The sequence below is a fragment of the Equus caballus genome, chromosome 5, assembly GCF_041296265.1.
Source record: "Equus caballus isolate H_3958 breed thoroughbred chromosome 5, TB-T2T, whole genome shotgun sequence".
NCBI classification, from domain to species: domain Eukaryota; kingdom Metazoa; phylum Chordata; class Mammalia; order Perissodactyla; family Equidae; genus Equus; species Equus caballus.
This window is the reverse complement of record NC_091688.1, coordinates 723539-741399: the sequence shown is the minus strand read 5'-3', so window position 1 is coordinate 741399 and position 17861 is coordinate 723539. Positions and strand designations below refer to the sequence as shown.

Sequence of the window (17861 nt, the reverse complement as noted above, 5' to 3'; positions counted from 1 at the left end):
TGGTAAATTTGGTTATTGTACATTTTACACAATAAAAAGAAGACGGAGGACATGAAACTGCTAAAAATGTACATTTCGTGGCACCTTTAATCTTGTAGATGGGCAGAGGCGGGAGCACAAACAGCCTCCTAGCCTGGGGCCTGATGTGAGGCTGGGTGTCAGGAGAGTGCAGGCTGGAGACCAGCTGTCTGTGGAGAACCCCATGCTCTGAAAGCCATAATTAACATCACGAATTGAAGTGTCTAGAAAAGGCCAGAGCCAGACAGAGCCAGACCTGCCCCAGCAGTGAGAAGGCCTTCCCCGACGCCTCCCTCGCCTCAGAACAATTAAAGGCTTCCACCTGCCGCGGAGAGACAGGTGTATCAGGATCACTCCGCAGGGCGGGAACGGGGTCTGGGGGCAGGAAGATGGGCACAGAGGAAGAGATCTAGCTTCCCTTAGGGTCGGTTCCTCGGCTTTCCCAGAAATCTTTTCTTAAAATGTCCTTCTGAGGGTGGCAGTTTCAAGGAAGCACTGGGCTCACACCTGTTTCCAGAAGGGCCTGCCCCAACTTGCTGTACAAACCTGGGCGAGTTATCCTACCACTCTGGGCCTCTCTCGAGGTCCACCTGGAGAGGACAGTGACAATGGTCCACACAGCTCTAAACCAGAAGCTCTGTGCTAACAGAGGGGGTGACTGGGGCGGGAACCACCAGGCAGAGAAGGGGGAACGGAGCAGCCCTGCCGGTTTGCAGGGACCCATCACTTATCCCACAGATGCCGGCCTCTGTGGGCCACCCAAATAGTCCTTTTCCTCCTCGGTGAATGACAGGCTGGGACTAAAGTCCCTCCCAGCGCTAAGGTTCATTTGATATTTCCATTTTCTATTACTGGTAAAACTTAGCCCAGTTCCCACTTGACCAAGAACACATTGCAGGGTTTCCAGCGTCTCTAAGAGCTGCCTGTGCTCTGTGGCCTGATTAAGAGCGCAGGCCACTCTGATGGCAGGCCACCACAGGGGACACTTAGGGATTTCCTACAGAAACCAAAAAAAGCCACGGTGTCTCTATCCATCTTCATCCAAAGAGGAAGAGGGATGAGTGTCTCTCCGCTGCCCTGCTTCCCCCAGCCTGTGGCCCTGACCCCGGGGTGGGGCGGGGGTCAATGAGGGGGTCACTGGAGGTGCCCAGCTCAAAACCAGCTCTGTTGTTAGAAAGAATTTAAGCCTCTCCCTCCCGGCTCATGACTATCTACCCTAACAGACCTACCTGTATGAAGAGAAAAAATAATTACAGAGAGGTCTAGACAGGCCAGGTGAGATTCTGAGCGCACAGAGGAAATGAGCGCTGGATTTGGAGGCGGACGGTCTGAGTTTGAGGCCCAGCTTTGCCACAAACTCAGTCTGCAGCCCTGTGCAAGTCTTAATTCTCTGAACCTCAGTTTTCCCATCTGTAAATTGGGAGTCAAAATACACACCAGCAGACTGCTAGGAGCCTCGGCACAGCGATCTTCTGAATGTCAAGGCATTCCAGACACTCGATGGTTTAGAAAGCCCCACGCGAGCCTTTAACTCACAGGAGGGCCTGGGACACGCCGCACAACTTTCCAGGGTCTCCGTCTTCCCTTTGCACAGGGAGCCAATTATTACTCCTTCTCCCAGGGACAACGCGACAGTCGGGGAGGGCTCCCCGATCTTTGATGCTGTGGAAGTGCAAGTGCGGCTGAGCCTGACCCCCACCTTCAGGCTGCAGCCCAGATCTCCAGGAGGATAACGACAGCACCCGCGCTGACTGAGGGGCCCAACGAGCCGCTCACTTCACAGGGATTTTTGGCAGCAGCAGAACTAGAGGAGGCAGCTGAAGCTCAGGGGTAGGGGCAGAGGGCCATTAGGGTCTGCCTGACTCCAAAGCTCAGGGGTAGGGGCAGACGGCCGTCAGGGTCTGCCTGACTCCAAAGCTCAGGGGTAGGGGCAGACGGCCATCAGGGTCTGCCTGACTCCAAAGCTCAGGGGTAGGGGCAGACGGCCGTCAGGGTCTGCCTGACTCCAAAGGCGAGTCCACTGCACAGGAGCTTGGAGAAGAGGCTGCTTCCCACAGGCGCTCCAAACCCAATGAACGCCCTCCACCTCGGGGCCGGCGCCACAGGGACAGCCTTCACTTCCTGCCAGGTTCCTGCAGGCAGCTCCTAAGTGCCCAGGGTCCAAAGGTTAAAGGCTGTTTATTACTGTGAATTATTAAAATTCACCAGCAGTGGGTTTTGGGAATGTAACGGCTTCATGCCTCAAAGCGATTCCAACTACATGTGAATTTCATAGGTTCCATAAAAATCCATCCCACTCGGTGTAGAACTGTCCCCCTTAGTGACCAGTTTAAGGGACAACACTGGGCAAAGGACAAAAGGCAGGCGCTCGGAGCCAGACTGTCATCTCTGTCACACCTGCAGCACCTGGCCCGCGGTCAGTGTGTGAGAGTGGGTGCATTCTGTTCTCCGGGCTGCTCCCTGGCACCAGCCTGGTGGGGTCCACGCCCCAGCCCACCTCCGGCCCACAGCCTGCCCCTGCTCCCAGAATACGTGGAGCAGCAGCTCTCCCCCTTTTCTTTGCATGAATGGTCACTCTGGTAACAGAATAACCACAGCAACAGACACCTGGATAAGATTCCCACATGCCAGACACTGTTCTGAACACTTTCCATGTAATCGTTTTTATTTATCCTCCCAACAGGCAGGCACAACTGTCAGTGGCATTTTAGAGTTGAGGAAACTGAAGCAGAGAGGCTAAGTAACCTGACCAGGGCTGCACAGCCCAGGAAGAATACTGTGGGAGGTTGAGAGGGTGTCACTGCAGACCATCCATCCCCACCACGCTCTGGAGAGCGCTCCTCCTCCCTTCCCAGACCTACAGAGGCCTCGCTCAGGACCGAGGAGGGGCTGCCCCACATCCAGGCAGGCCCGGGGAGCTGCACTACCGCCACCCCAGCACAACCCCAACAACCACGACCACAGCAGGCATGACACTAATCCCGGCTCCCAGGCCCTGCAGTGTACACTGTAACATACATCGCTTCCTCGAATCCTTCCAACCCTATGAGGTAGGTATTATCCTTTTCCTACTTTGCAGGTGAGAAAACTAGGTTCTAGGTAAGTTCTAGGATTTGCCAGAAATCACGCAGCTCAGAAGAAGCAGAGCCAGCCCCCGAGCCTGGGTCTGCGTGGCCCCCCAGCACCCAGGCTCCTGACCTGAGGCTGTGCAGAGGGGAGCGAGCCCACCAGTCCTGGCACCCTGGCGACTCAGGTGAAAGGCCCGTTCCCGAGCAGCAGCCCCATGCCCATGCTTCTGCCTCAGCTGCCCTGACGGATGGCGGCTTCCCCGCAGGCAGCGCCTGGCTCCCCACCCAGCCTGCCCAGGGCCTTCCTGGGCTAAGCCCAGGGCGGCAGGGGTCAGGGCAGACAGCGAGCCCACCAGCCTGGCAGGGAAGGGACAGCCGTCTGCATTGCCAGATGGTGCAGCGCGATCTGAAGGCAGCAAAAATGTCAGAATGGAAAGAAAATAACAGGGTTCTGCTGGAACTGTCCACAGGACAGCGAGAGAGAAGTTTCAGGCAACGAACGACCCCCCATTCTGAAAGTTCTCTGTTCCTCCCTGTCAACCAAGTTCTAGCCCCTCAGCCTGCTCTGCCCGCGGCATCTCCACGTGCTGCCGCCCCCAGCGCCTCCACGCCAGCAAGGCCCGGGCTGGAGCTCAGTCGCCGTCGCCCCTCACAGCGCCGGGCGCAGAGGGCCCCACGAACATCTGTCTTCATGGACCACGGGCTTGCTGACGGAGCCGAGTCTCGGGCTGGGCCCGGAGTCTGTGCCACAGACCCACACACTGAACTTCTCCGTGCCGAATCGGTCCTCGGAGCTCGTCCTTCCACGGACCCTGGCAAGAGCCCCGAGCTTCCAGGAAGGAGGAGGTCAGCACAGAGAGCAGAGGACAAGTCACCGCCTCAGGACTGACTGGCCATCGGCTGCGTGTGGATAAGAAGATGAGAGCTGGAAACCAGGCCGTTCTCTCACTGCACAACAGCCGTCTCCCGCCCCGCCACCACACACATCCTCTGCCCTGTCGCTCCAGCCCCACAAAAGCGTCTCATCTTTCCAGCGGGTCTGGCCTCCAACAACCATCCAGCGGCACAGAGCGTGGAGATGGGGCTGGGATGCGAGAAACTGCCTCTTGAGTGGGTCACTCCCCAAAGCGGCCTGGGCTCCTCCCAGCCATGAGGCTGAGGACAGGGGACCAGGCACTGCTGCCCCCGACCCTGAGAAGCCCCCCACCACAAAGTTCCCTGCCATTTGGCACCATGGCCCCTGGGGTACACGGCTCCCTTGAAGAATGGCTAATGTAGCTGCTTCTAATCAAAGCTAAACAATTGGGAGGAGAATGAGAAGAAACGAGAAGAATGAGACCAACTTACGTGAGGAGGGGATGGAGGGCGGGCATATGCTTCCAGGAGCCAGGACTGGTGATGAGTCCAGGGAAGCGTGGAGGCCAGCCTGGTGGAGGGGGCACCCTGGGTGCTGCACCTGCCCTCTCCATTGTCTCCCAGGACCCCCACAACAACCTGCACACACAGCCCAGGCGCCCGCAGCGCTCTATCTGCTGCCCAGATCTCGCGGCTGCGAGCTACATTCCGCCAGCTCAGCACTTTCGCAGAAAGGGGTTGTTCTGCTTATGCACCATTCTTTCCATGGGGTGGTCATCCCGCTTGCTCCCTTCTTCCGGAGTCCCCTCACACACTGCTGCTCTCCTTTCTCTAGGGGTCTTCCCAGGCCCTTCCATCTGAGAAACTCTACAGTGACTCTGTTCTCAGCATCGCTGTTCTTACATTTCACGGAGAGGAATCTGGAGCCCAGGCCCAGTGGGCACGATGTGGGAGGGGAGCCCACTCACCCTGCTTCTGAGGGTTCCCGTGAGGAGGCCACGCCATCCAGAAGGGGTCTCTCACACAGGGCCGCTGCTCAAGTTGCCCCCTGCTGACACTGTCCCCAAGCAGAGGCCAAGACACCACACAGTCAACTGCAGACCGTTGACCCATCCCTCTTTCCTGTCCAGCCTCTCGCCGTGGCTCCTGCGAGCCTTACCCCAGTTGGAGAACAGAATGTGCTTGGCTGGAGACCTGGAGGTCATAAATTGCTAATAACAGATGCTCAGTCTCAAAAACAAAATAAGAGAAGGCCTGGCCCTTCCTTTCTGCTCCTCTCATCCTCAACATTATTTCCTGCAAGGCCAAGGAGAGAGAGAAACGTCTCCTCTGGCCACAGTCAGAGAGGGAAATTGGTTCCTCCCACCCCAGGACCCAGGAGGCTCAATTCTCCCCACCAGCCTCACCCCAACAGGCACCAGGGCCAGGCCCCAAGGAGCTTGTACAGGATGTCTTCGTCCTCCGATGCTCCCTGGTCTCTAACTTCGCTTTACCCTCAGATTTACCGAGCACCTGCTAAGTGCCAAGCCCTGTGCACCTGCGTGTGAAGGTGCCCTTTCCGCACTCACAGGTGAGGGCCAGCTGTGGGGAGCAGTGGGGAGGCTGGCCTGCGTGTTTCCGCTACAGAGCAGCCGTCGGAGCTGGCCCAGCCCTCTGTGCTCACCCCAGAGAGGGCGGATGGATGGCAGAGATGACCCAAAGCTGACTCTGTTCCCAGTCGCCGCCCTCTGTTGAGGAGTTGGGGCAGAGGGCACAGGAGTGAGAAAGTGCAGTCAAGAGCTGAAAGCCAGAAGCAGTCATCTTTGAAAAGAACAATAGTAAAAGGCAAATCGGAATGTGCCTGGGGTAGATCATGAAATCATGTTCAGTGCATTGGTTGTATGCAAACTGTATGTAAACATGCACACGGCCCTGGAAAGATCCAAGTGTCACTGCTGTTCTTCTGCCTCTCTCTTACTCAGGCCGTCTCCACGGCTGCCTAGGAAGCTATCTGACTGCCTGGCCAGGGTCTGGGAGTCCCCTCCCCAGCCCGATCTCCCAGCATCCCATTTGCCCCAGCTTCTCTCCGTGGCCTCCCCTCACCTCAGGGCCACCTGAGAAACATGAGTGCAGAGGAGGAAGAGAAAACAGGGCTCTGCCACGTGGGGCGCAGCGGAGGCAGCAAGTGAGAGGGGAGACGAGCAGAATGGTGGCCTCTGGAACCCGGGATGGCTTCCCTGTAACTGTCAAGAGACCCATCTGGCTCCAGACGTTCCTCAATGCCCCTAGCCATTCCCATCACCAATTCCTCAAAACCAAGGGCAGGAGGCCAGGGCAAGAGGCCAGGGGGCTCTGCAGCAAGATCCCAGAGGGGGTTTCCACTTGTTCTGCAGAGGGTCAGACACGCCACGTGGACCAGCCTCATCTGGGCAGACCCACAGCCAGTGTGGGAGTAGGAAGCCCACCCCATGGACAAGTCCCTGTCTCCAATGTCAACTTCCTCATCCACAGAATGGGAGAATGGCAGGATGCTCTCTGCCCTTCCTAACTCACACGGTTCCACGAGGCCCACCCTGAGACGAGCCATGCGGGGGGAGGGGCATCATGGAGGGCCACGCCAGGAGCAGATGCGGGATTGTGACAAAGTGTCTGACTCCACGTCTGGATTTTGAAACTACAACAAAAATTCCCAGGGTGGCTGTCACTGTCCTCACTTGACTCGACTGCCACAGCAACACAGCAATCTTGTTCCATCCCAGGAGTCGTCAAAATGGTCCTTCCCAAGTTGCAGATGGGAAAAGTGAGGTCCCAAGAGGTAAAGTGACAGGGCTGGGGGCACACAGGCTAGGCCAGGGCCTTGGTGCCCTCTGGTGCCCACCGGTCCCAGCTGCCCATCGGCCTCTCCAACAGCAGCACAGCAGTCAGAGGAAGATGTTAGACGGCTCCACCCCGCAGGAAGGGCAGGACGGGTGCCGCTGCCTGAGGCACAGGGAGCAGCGGCGGGCTGGGGGCACTGGTATAGCCACTGTGGAGTCAGCTCCCTCCACAGCAGCCCTGTGGGCCCGGCCGGTCCCGGGAAGGCTGGTGCCCAGGACCCCGCGTCCAGTCGTTCTGGTTCTGGGTCACCCAGCCTGACCGATCTACCCAGGAAACAGGCAGCCTGGCCCATGACCAGTTCGAAAACCATGGAAGGAGGCAGACAGACCACTGTCTCCACATTAGGGATCAGAGACGCAGGCCCAGAAAGGCTCCTGACGTGGGCGAAGACACAGACAGTGACCCGAACGGGCCCGCCTGCCGTGCAGCTGCCGTCACTGCACGCGGCTCACCTCCTCTCCAGTCCTCACGACAAGCTGCCCTAGGGGACGCCGCTACCCCACCTCAGGGACAAGGACGATGCAACCCAAAGAACGAGGTGAATGGCCCAACATTGAGATTCAAAACCCGCAAGTTCAAATCCAGAACTTCCGGACTCTCAAACTCCACAGTACTGTCCCTAAACTACCCTGCTTCTCTATAAATTGAAGAGGATTCCAGACCGAGTGAGAGGGAGTTAGCACAACGTGTTGGTGTGGCGAGGAGGAAAAACACGCTGAGTGACGACCAAAACAGGCACTGAACCCTGAGGCAGGCTGGGCACGGGGTGTGCTCAGCCCGGCCACGGCCCCAGCGGCGGCGCCACAGGCCCGACTACAGGTGCAATGTGCACGACCCGGGCTCTGGCCCTGGTGCCCTGCCTGGAAGGCCTTTCTTACATTCTTGACCACAGCTCGCTCGAAGCCCAGTGCAACTGTGGCCCCTCCTTAGTAAATCACTCCCTGAGGAGGGCAGTTCCCCAGGTCACTCCAGAGCCTTTGGACAGCACTGGTCTCCACCATTTGACCAGACTGCGATTACCTGCCTGCCCACCTCCCAGGCTCCGCTCCCAGGGACAGGGACTCTCATGGCCTTCTCTCAGACAGCCCTCAAGACACAAGGGCAGCACAGCAGGCCCCTCTGCACACACCTGACAATCACAGCAGCCCCATGAGGCAGTGACTGTCATCACTCCCACGTGACAGGTGAGGATGCAGACTCAGAGGGGTTAAGTTACTCACCCAAGACCGCACAGGCAGTCTGGCTCCAGAGTCTGCCTGTCTCTGCTGGTACTGCACTGCCTCAGACACACTAGGCATTCGGTGACGGTTTGTTCCATAGAGCGGTACGGAGGGAGGAGGTGTTGCCACACCCCAGCCACCTCCACCCCAAATCCCACCTGGAACCCCTTGGCCCAGGTCTCCCTACTTCTCGCCCGGCCTTCCCTCACTCCTGACATCTAATCCTTCCTTCCTCTAAACAGCTCCAGGTTCTCTTCCCATCTCCCATCCATTGCTTCCTTGGGTGTGGCAGCAGGGCTGAGCTGAGACCCCCAGAGGCCTCACAGCAGGGGATCTGTTCAGAGGCAGGATCCTGCCCTGGGGCTAGTGCCTCCCATGGACTGCTGTTACCTCTGCCTCAAGCAAGAAAAACCAGCACTGAGAGTAGGGGTCTGGAGGGCAGCACCTGCCGTCCCTCCCTCCCGGGTCCCTGGCTGACCCTGCCACTGCTCTCTGGACCGAGCCTGGGTGGGGGGTGTTCCTAGGGCCACAGAGAAGAGACAAGTGGCCCTTTGTGTCGGCACTCCTGGGACACCTGTTTGCCCGCCCGCCTGTCCTTGTGCAGGGCCTGCGTGTGCAGGGTCGGGCCATGCGCGGGGCTTGTGTGTGCGGGGCCTGCGTGTGCACGGCACCAGCCCACGTGCAGCCATGTGGATCCTGCAGCCGCGGCAGCCAGGCCCAGCCTGCGCTTGGCGTGGCGCCCCTGCCAGCTCCTGCCCGGTCCTGGGCGCTGGGAGGCTCCTGCTGTTGACACAGTGTTGATTTTTGGGAGGACGGAGAGGGAGGGGAGGGAGGAGAGAAGTGGCAAAGCGTGTTGGCCCCAGCTCTCCTGCGTCCCGCGCAGCCGCCAGGTGAGGCTGGCTTCCAATCCCTGGGTCACTTGGGCCACACACCACACTATACCTAAGCCGCTTAAACCGACAGCACCATACCACAGGCAGCCTGCACACGCCCCATAATGTACCACAAAACCCATGCTCCCCCATGTTGGCACACACAACTCATGGCTGAACAAGGCCTCTGGGTGCCAGGAGCCCTTAGTCACCCTGTTTTCGAATGCCCGCCACTCCTGCCCCCAAGTCATGACACTCCCAAGGTCCTTGGTGAGGGACGGGGCCATCTGACATGCCCTTGGAGACCCAGGCGGGGCCCCTGGGAGACATGGGGGGGATCTGCCCTTACAAGTTTCTCTTCTCTCTGACTTGTTCTTGCCAGGCCATCTCCTCCTCACCCTCCAGGTCTTTATGTTTCCTCTTACGGGGAGCCTTCCCTGACTGCCCAGATCTGGTGGTGGTGCTCTCCTTGGTGCTCAGAGCACTCCACCCTGTGCCTCCCACGCTCAGCGTCAGGCAGTGTAATGGATTATTCACGTCTCATCATCTTCCTCAAAACTGTAGGGCTGCAACACAGCAGGGCAAAGCCCGAGGCAGACGTTCCCTACGTGTCTGCTGAGCGGATGGGTGAACCGGCAGCCCCACAGACCCACAACCATGCTGCCTCCACCGCACGTCCCGCCCTGACAGCCACCTCCTGGGTTAGTGAGGCCCGTGCTGGTTCACAGGCCCATGTGCTTCGGGAATTACCTGTGACTTTGCCGCCAGCATTACACATTGTTGTAGTACTTTTGGAAACTACAGAAATAAGAGCCACTTTTTTTTTTTTGGTGATCAAGACGGGCCCTGAGCTAACATCTGTGCCGGTCTTCCTCTATTTCGTATGAGGGAGGCCGCCACAGCATAGCTTGATGAGCAGCATGTAGGTCTGCACCTGAGATCCGAACCCGCCAACCCTGGGCCGCCAAAGGGGAGTGCACGAACTTAACCACTGTGCCACTGGACCAGCCCCACGCCACAATTTTTAAGCAAGAAGTCAACTGAAGATGTTGGTCGAGGATTGGGCACCCCAGCTCCTAGTGTTGGGGACGGGTCTGTGTGGCCTGCTCTACCCCTGGTCTCAGACTGCCCCCACCCTCATCCTGGACTTCCAAGGAAATCCCCCCACTCTGGCTGCTCCTTCAAATGGCTGGACCTGGATGCCCTGGCACCCACCTCTGACTCAACTCAGTACAGGGCCTGGGATTGGCAGCGGGCCCCTCCCGCCAGGCCAAGGAGTGGGACTCACCCCAAGGTTCCCACCCCTTTGTGGGACCAAGGCCCTCTGAGAACTATTCTCACCCCATCCTGTTCCACAGGCTGCACATTCCATCTGAGTCAAGCAGGGGCGGGGCCAGGGGAGGTAAGGCTGAGGGGAGAACAGTCTGGCCTCCTCTGGGGCGGATCCCCAGGGAGCTCCAGGCCTGGAGGGATTACAGACCTAAACCCCCAGGGGAAGGGAGCCCACATGCTCCTGCCCAGCCCGAGCCTCTCCCAGTTCTCCCCTGCGCAGCCGAAACACTGAAACCCTACCTCGGACGTGTCCCCAGAAGACACAGGGGGACGATGTGCTGGGCAACAGTAAACCCCTCCCCCCAACCGCCCACAATCCCCAGGGCTGCTCCCGGGGCTTCCTGCCAAGGCCATTTAAATGCTAAGGCCACTGCTGGGGGAAGGGAGCCTGAAGGCCCTGTGTATCAGGGGAACTGAATTCAGATTTGATGGCATGTGTCAGGCTTCCCAGTGGCCTAAAGGGCCTGGGCAGTAGATGCTGCTTAGGTAAACAGGGGGCAGCTGGAGATACTGACCCCACTTCTTCCTTCCTCTCTTCTAGGACCCCAACACACCCCCTCCTCAGAGACACTCCTGACTGGAACCCCCGTTCTTTAGGCACAGCTCTCAGCCCCGCTGCTCTCCTAGCCTGTCCCCACGTGCACACTTGTGCTCTGAGATGCAGGACCACACACAGCACATCCCTAGAGGTGCCCGGGCCTTGGATTTACCCACGGATGACCTTGGGAGGAGGCAGGGGAAACCCCAGCCACCCCCTCCTCACCTCCTGCATCTCAGGTCTGACCACTGTAGCTGTCCTACCCTGGGTCCCCCCAGGCCCTCCCTGAGGGCACCACAGGAGGGCCTCTGGCTCCTCCCAAAAGAGGCAGGTCACAGGAGCAGAGGGGTCTTCCTAAAGCAAGGGCAAGAGAGCCCGGAACGTGCCCGGAGTAATCGGTGGTCACTGGGGGGTCTATGCTGTGGACCACGCAGGGTGGACAGAAACCTGTTCCCAGGAGAGGCCCAAGGCCTTCGCCGCCCTGAGGCTTAAACAGGGCCGGACGGTCCCCTGGGTGTCTGCCGAGGTCTCTGGCACAGAGCAGGCTCTGGGGCTGAACTGGAGGCCACAGCCCACACTGAGGGGGGAACTGCCACATCCCTGCTGCTCAAAGAAAGGACTTGGATTTTTCAAAGAAACAGAGTCACTCCTGATCAGAGAAGCTGGCGGAGGGTGAAGCCACCTTCAAGCTGTCAAGGCCCTGTCAGGCTGGCCTGTAACAAGTCTCCTGATCAAGTCTTCCCAAGGAGCTGGAAGGAGGACCAAGGAAGGGGCCGTCAAAATGGGGGTCACCAGGCAAAGACCCCCATTCAGGGCATGGCTTCCTGCTTGGGAGCAGGGAGACAGGCAGGCGACAGGAGACGTGAAAGCAGTCTCTGTGGGTCCTTGTTCCCCACCTGGTGACAGGCACTGTGACAGCCTTCCTGGCTAGCACACACGGGTTCCAGAAAGGGGACCAGCAAAGGGGAGGATCCCAGCGAGTCCTGGCAGGAGCGAGCCCTCTTAAGCAAACACTGAGGACGAGTCATTCCCGCCACAAGCACTTCGCACTGTCAGGCCGGCAGGGGGGCGGGCCCACCAGCACAGCCCTTCCAAACACTCAGCTTGCCCCTGAAGACAGCTTGGGGGAGGGGCGTGCAGCAACTTTTCCCAGGGGCGTGGGCTGCCCGGCGACCTCCTCAGGGAGCTGCCCAATAAGGGCCAATCTCAAAGCAGCCCAGGAGGAGAAAAGCTGTGTAGAGTCAGCCCGTCCAGGGCAGGGACACCTGGACCCTCAGGAGGAGGCCTGGCTCTAGCGAACGCTTCTCCGGCAACAGGAAACCCAGACCCTGGCCACTCCTGGGCGCTGCTGTGGACACAGCAGATGTAAGCCACCCAAGTTCTCAGAGGTAAGTAGTGTCGCTGCTATTGTCCCATTTCACAGACAGAAAAACAGAGGTTCAGAGATGTCATGTGGCGAATCTCTTGCCTGGCTCTGAATCCTTCTTACTGTATACATCATGTTGCTCCCAATCTGCTAGCTGTCAAAGTAGCAGAATGTTCAGGATGGAGCTCTGCCCGCTAGGAGGAACGAGGGGGATAAGGATGTAGCTGGAAGCAGAGACCTTTCCACCGCCAAGGCAGCACTCGAAATCGCCCTTCCCTGTTATGATCCCGCCACTCCTGACCACGGAACCTGAGTTGGGGGTGGAGCGTCGTCTGCAGGCAAGAGCAGAGCCAGAGTGTCAGGTAGGGAATGAGCCTGTTGCTTCTCCCTCCAGAACAGCCTCCCTTCGAGCCACTGCATCCAAGGCGTCGGTCCGGAATCAGCCTCCGAGCCGGCCTGCTTCCATTCCTGCTTTCCCTTTCAAGCTGCTCTCCAGTTAGCAGCCGAAGCAATCTTTTTAACATTTTTTTCCACTTATAAAAGCAATTCATGACCATTGTAGAAGACTGGAAAAATCAACAGAAGATAAAGAAGGAAATAAAAATCACTCGTCCGTCCAGGATCCAGAATTAACCTCAGCAAACATCTCAAGGCAGCCTTCTAGTCTTCTCTCCACGTACGCGCGCATGATGGGCGTAGGTATGCATATAGTGTACCATACAGGTTTATATCTTTGTCTTCTTATTACATACATATTCCAAGTTATAAGCTATTCTTTTTTAACTACTTTTTGGTTTTGGGGTTTTTCGGCATAGTTGATATAAGTACACGGTACTACATTCAGAAAGGACGCAAAGATCTACAGAGAAAACACCTTTTTTTCTCCATCCCATTCCTCAGTCACCATTTCCCTCCCCGGGGCCATTCTGATAACCATTTCTTGGGTACCAAATAATCTTTTAAAATCATAAATCAGATCGTGTCACTCCCCTGCTTAAAACTCTCCGATGGCTTCCCATTGCCCTGGCCATAAAATCCAGGCTCTAACCAGTCCCACCAGGCCCGGGTGACCAAGCTCCGTGCTTCTCCCTTTGCTCCATCTCCCCGTCCAGCCACACTGCTGTGGAGAACCCCGCTCTGGCCGCAGGGAGTTTTCATGTGCTGTTCCTTCTGCCTGCAATCCTGTCTGCAGGTTGTGTGCCGCTGGCTCCGTCTCATCCATCAGGCTTCGGCTGAGCTGTCCTCTCCCCAGGGTGGCTTTCACTGGCCTCCCAACCTAGGCGCCCCCCCAACCTGTACCCCCACCCACATTCTCTGTCCCATCACCCTGTTGGATCTCTTTCACATCACACAGGATCTAACACTGTCTTGGTTACTTATTATAAAGTTATTTATTGCCCGTCTCCTCCCACTAGAAAGAAACCTCCCTGAAGGCAGGCACCTGCCCTCTCTGGTTCACGGGAAGCCCTGCCCCTAGCCCGGGGCCGGCACACAGCAGGCAGTCAACAGACTTCTGTGACAGGAGGGAATGTGGCGACTGCAGTGCTGGTCCTCATCACCGACAACAGCCCAACTGTGGGTCTCCGAGCACTAAGAACCAACCTTCCGGCCATCCCCCATGTCTAGGGTGGGGGCAAGGTCAGAGAAAGGAGAGAGGAGCCCATTGTCCAAGGCAGCGTTGCAGGGGGCAGCAGCCTGCTCTTCCTCCCTGTCACCCTGTTGCCCAGTGAACCCCTTACTTATGCTGTGCACGTGCAGAGTCCAGAATCAGACAAGGAGCTTGTGACAAACCCAAATTCCTAGAAACTACTCTTTAACTGCAAGTGGAAAGTTGAAGGTGAAACTTTTGCCCCTCACTTACCCCAAATCCCACATCCAGCCTGCCCAGGCAGCTGAGATCTCCCCGGTTCCCAAGTGAGCCCCACTGCAGCAGGTGACAGCCACGCCACCCAGGGAGCAGAGCCCCAGGGATCAGCCCCAGCCATCCCACCCGAGGCCCTAGGCACCTGGCTCCCCCTTTAGAAATTCACCCAGCCCCAGAGACACAAGTGCACATCCAATCTCAAACCAGCAGCGCAGGCCAGGACACTCAGGGGACACCCTGCTGCAGACGCTTCCTTCCTGGGGCCTGATTTCCACTGAGAACACTGCAGTCAGGCCAAGACGGATTTTTAAGAATGAGGAAAAGCAGAGTCACGTGCCTTTCACAGACATTGTGAAGGGAGGGAGGGTGTAAGGGAAAAAAGAAAAAGAAAAGAGACTTAGCAAGACGGAACTAGACCAGGAGTAGGGAGGATCTGGGAAGCCAAACTCAGGAAAGGGTGTGAAGAAGAACAAGGATTCCTCCTCCCAGAACTGGACAGCTTCTGCTAACTGATGAAATGAGCACAACCCCAAGTGCTCTCGCGGGCTCTATGCAAGGTCACTAAAGTCGTAATGACAATAACAGCTCCCACCTCTCCAGCACTTACCCTACGCCAGGCACTGCTCTATGAGCTCTGCTTTACTAAGACTTGTAATCCTCAAGACAACCGCAGTACACTGTGCTGCCATATTAAACCCATTTTACAGGTGAGCAAACAGAGGCACAGAGGAGTAGGTTAAATACCGACAGTGGCAGCATCTGGGGTCTAACTCCAACCCCAGCTCTTAACCTCTAGGCTACCCTTGGCTTCAGTGGCCCAACCAGGGGGTCCCCACCCTCCTGAATTCATGCTTCCCAATCAGTATCCCTGAACATCAGCCGAGGGGAGCTTCAAAGACGCAGGCACAACTCTGCCCATTGTGCATAGCAGAAATCTAGAGAAGTTAAGGGATCGCAGGAGCTCACACTGCCCACAGGTGGGGAATTAAGACCAAATGTGCTGAACCGCAGCATCTGGAGCGCCACTTCCTAAGGGAGCACGGTGGAAACCAGAATCTCTGGAAACTCCGCCCTGAGCAGCAGCATCTTCCGTCTTTCGCCAGATCCTTCACCAGGGCCAGCGCCCGCGCCCAGGCGCCCTGCCCGGAAATTCTCACAGAGTCAAAGCAAACTTCCCAGGAAAGCTGCTCGGCTTCCTCCTAGCCCCCGTCTCGGAGGCGCTGCCAAGAGCGCCTTCGGAGTCCTTGCAGCTGCCGTCGGCCCTCGAGGGTGGGAGCCGCCGCTCGTGTGCTCGGAGTCCTCTGGGAAAGGTCCAGGGCTGAAGTTCAAAATTCACTTCCCGCCCAGGCCCGCTCGCGGCCGCGCCCGGGACTCTCCGGCAACCCCCACGCCTCCTGCCCTCCCCGGTCGCGGCTAAGGAAGGGAGCACCTCCAGCCTGCGAGCCCCGGGCAGCAGCTGGAGAATCCCGCGGGCGATCCCGGCGCGTCTGGGGACTCCGAGCAGCCGGCGCGCACGTGTGTGTGTGTGTGTGTGTGTGTGTGCGCGCGTGCGTGTGTGTGCGTGTGTGTGTGTGTGTTTACGTACGGAACGCGCGGGGTGGGAAAACAATGGCGAGCCGCTGGGAACAGAGCAACTAGCCCCCCTCCCCAGCTCCCTACCCTCAGGCACGATTTGCTTTTGCCGTGAAATAAGGATGAAAAGATTCACCTCCGACGTCCCAAGGCGGGAGGCGGGGGCGGTCAGAAGGCTAGGGTGGGTGGGAGGAGGGGGTGAAGCAGAAAACAAACAGGATGCAGCGCCCGGCTGGTCCGCTGGGGAACGAACCTGGAAGGATGGGAAAGGTTGCGTGGCTGGCCCCCCGCACCCCACACAACCAGGGCGGGGAGGAGGTCTGCGTCCCGGCGCGGGCGCCCGAGCCACACGCTGGGCGCGCACAGGTCGCCTCGGCTTCCCGCTGGGAAATCCTTGAACTGGGCGCACACACAGGCTGGCGAGAAAGACCTAGTACCCCGGCCGGTCGGCGAGGAGCGGGTGCGGGGGGGCACCCCAAGCTCGGCTCGCACGGGGCGCACACGGACACAGACACACAGCCACCCACGGCCCTGCTGGACTGCCACCCCTTTCCGCAGGACCTGGGTCTGGCCGGCGTGGTTGGGGGTCGGTGGGGGTCTGGTCCTTCTCGAAAAACTTTGCAAAGGATGGAAACTCGCAGAGATGAGAGCCGGCGTGTGCCCAGAGACGTGGCGGCGAGAGTGTCAAACTTCGGAGGGCTAGGGCGAGGGGCGCGGAGGGGGCGCACTTACTACTCCGCCGGGCGCTGGGCTCGGGCTCCGCGCTCCTGCTCCTCCTCCGTCCGGTCCCCGCGGCCGGCAGCCCGGGCTTCCCGCTCACATGCCCGGCGGCGCAGCGCCTGGGCGGCGCGGCTGGGAGGGGCACGCCCCCCGCCGGCGGCCGGGGGGTCGCTCGGCACTCGGGGCCACCCTGGGTCCGCGCCCCACGACCGGCCGCCGGCCCCGGCGGAGAGCGCGGTTCCGGGCGGGCGGCGCCCTCCGCGAGCCAGGCCGCTCTCTGCCCTCTGCCCTCTGCCCTCTGCCCGCCGCCGGCTCCCTGCCTTCCGCGGCGCTCTGCCTGGCTCGCCGGCCCAGCGCCGGCCCGCCCGGCTCCCCGCTCCGCGTTCCGCGCCTCGGCTCGGTCCCGATCGGCCTCCGCGGCTGCCCGCTGCGCCCGGGCGCAGAGCTGGGCTCGCCGCTCCGGGCCGGGGCGCCAGGACCCGCGCTCACACAGTTCAGTTCCAAGCCTGGACCAGGAGCAGGGCGCTCGCGGCTCGCGGCTGCGAGGCGACTCCACAGCCTCAGAGGAGAAAGAGGGAGGGAGACAGAGCGGGCAGGGGGAGGAGGAGGGAGGAAGGGTGGGGAGACGGAGAAGGAGGGAGGGACAGAGTTCCCGCCTCCTCCCTGCAGCCAGGTCCAGCCCGGCTTCAACAGCTGGAAACCTCTGCTGGAAGGGGCGGGGGTTGGGGGGGGCACTAAGGTTCCGGGAGACGGGGCGTGGAGGTGCAGGGAGGGGGTGGAGAGAAGAGAAGAAAGAGGTGGCTTCTGCCCACTCCCACTGCCCAGGTATGACGGTCGCTACGGAGAACGTGCTCTCCTTAGGGCGAGAACCAAGAAGTTGTCGCTCCAACACCCACCCTCCCAACTCCTCCAGACAGATAGCCTCGATTTAGGGTTTTTAAAAACCCCTTTTCCGAACCTCCCTTAGGAACCCGATCCCCCTGCAGCTAGACAGCTCCCAAATGTCTCGGGCCACTCCCTAGTCCTGTCATTTTGCACTCTCTCAGACAATCCTTTATTTTTTTTCCTGCCTTGTTCTCCATAGGGAGGTGGATTGCTTTAATTAAACGTATTTATTAAATTGTTACAATATGCCTGGCCCAGCTGGGTGCTGGGGACACCAGGATGAATGTGACAGTGCCCTGCCCTTTCTGGATTCCCATTTTGTGAAGGAGACAGATGAGTGAACAGGTAGTTAGAGGGCAGTGGAAGGGTGCTGAGAGCAGGCAAGCACATGGGGCCTGGGGGCCACCAAGGCACTAGGGTGTGGGGACAGGATCGGTCTTCTTGGGGACGGTCTCATCTGAACTGGACTTAGAAGGACCTTGGGAGCTGAGCAGGCAGTCATGGAACTGCAAGTAACAGGGCCCACGGCCTGGGGGCCAGCGTCTCAGCAGGTGACAGTGTGGCTGGCACATAGACCTTCCAAGGCCTTTGGATTGTGTCATTCCCCACTGCCTTCCTTAGCTAGCTCCTTTCATTCACCTTCTAGGTCTCAGCCTGATACCAATTCTTCCAGGAGCCTTTCCTGATGGCCACAT

At 58.9% G+C, this 17861-nt stretch overlaps 1 protein-coding gene across 6 annotated transcripts in view; it reads right to left on the bottom strand.

The window, feature by feature from the left end:
- SOX13 (SRY-box transcription factor 13) overlaps nucleotides 1-16433 on the bottom strand; it is a 41049-nt gene extending 24616 nt beyond the window's left edge. For 2 of the 6 annotated variants that reach the window (XM_014739492.3, XM_070266443.1), the window contains exon 1: nucleotides 16294-16433. Coding sequence is in view for 2 of the 6 variants with exons in the window: in XM_070266438.1 (XP_070122539.1) it covers nucleotides 4434-4555 (122 nt within the window). In the remaining 4 variants the exon portion in view is untranslated. Of the gene's footprint in view, nucleotides 1-4433; nucleotides 4852-4909; nucleotides 5123-16293 lie in introns of those variants that run through there. The other 4 variants (XM_070266442.1, XM_070266444.1, XM_070266438.1 and 1 more) reach the window with 4 other exon arrangements.
- Between the last annotated feature and the right edge of the window lie 1428 nt (nucleotides 16434-17861).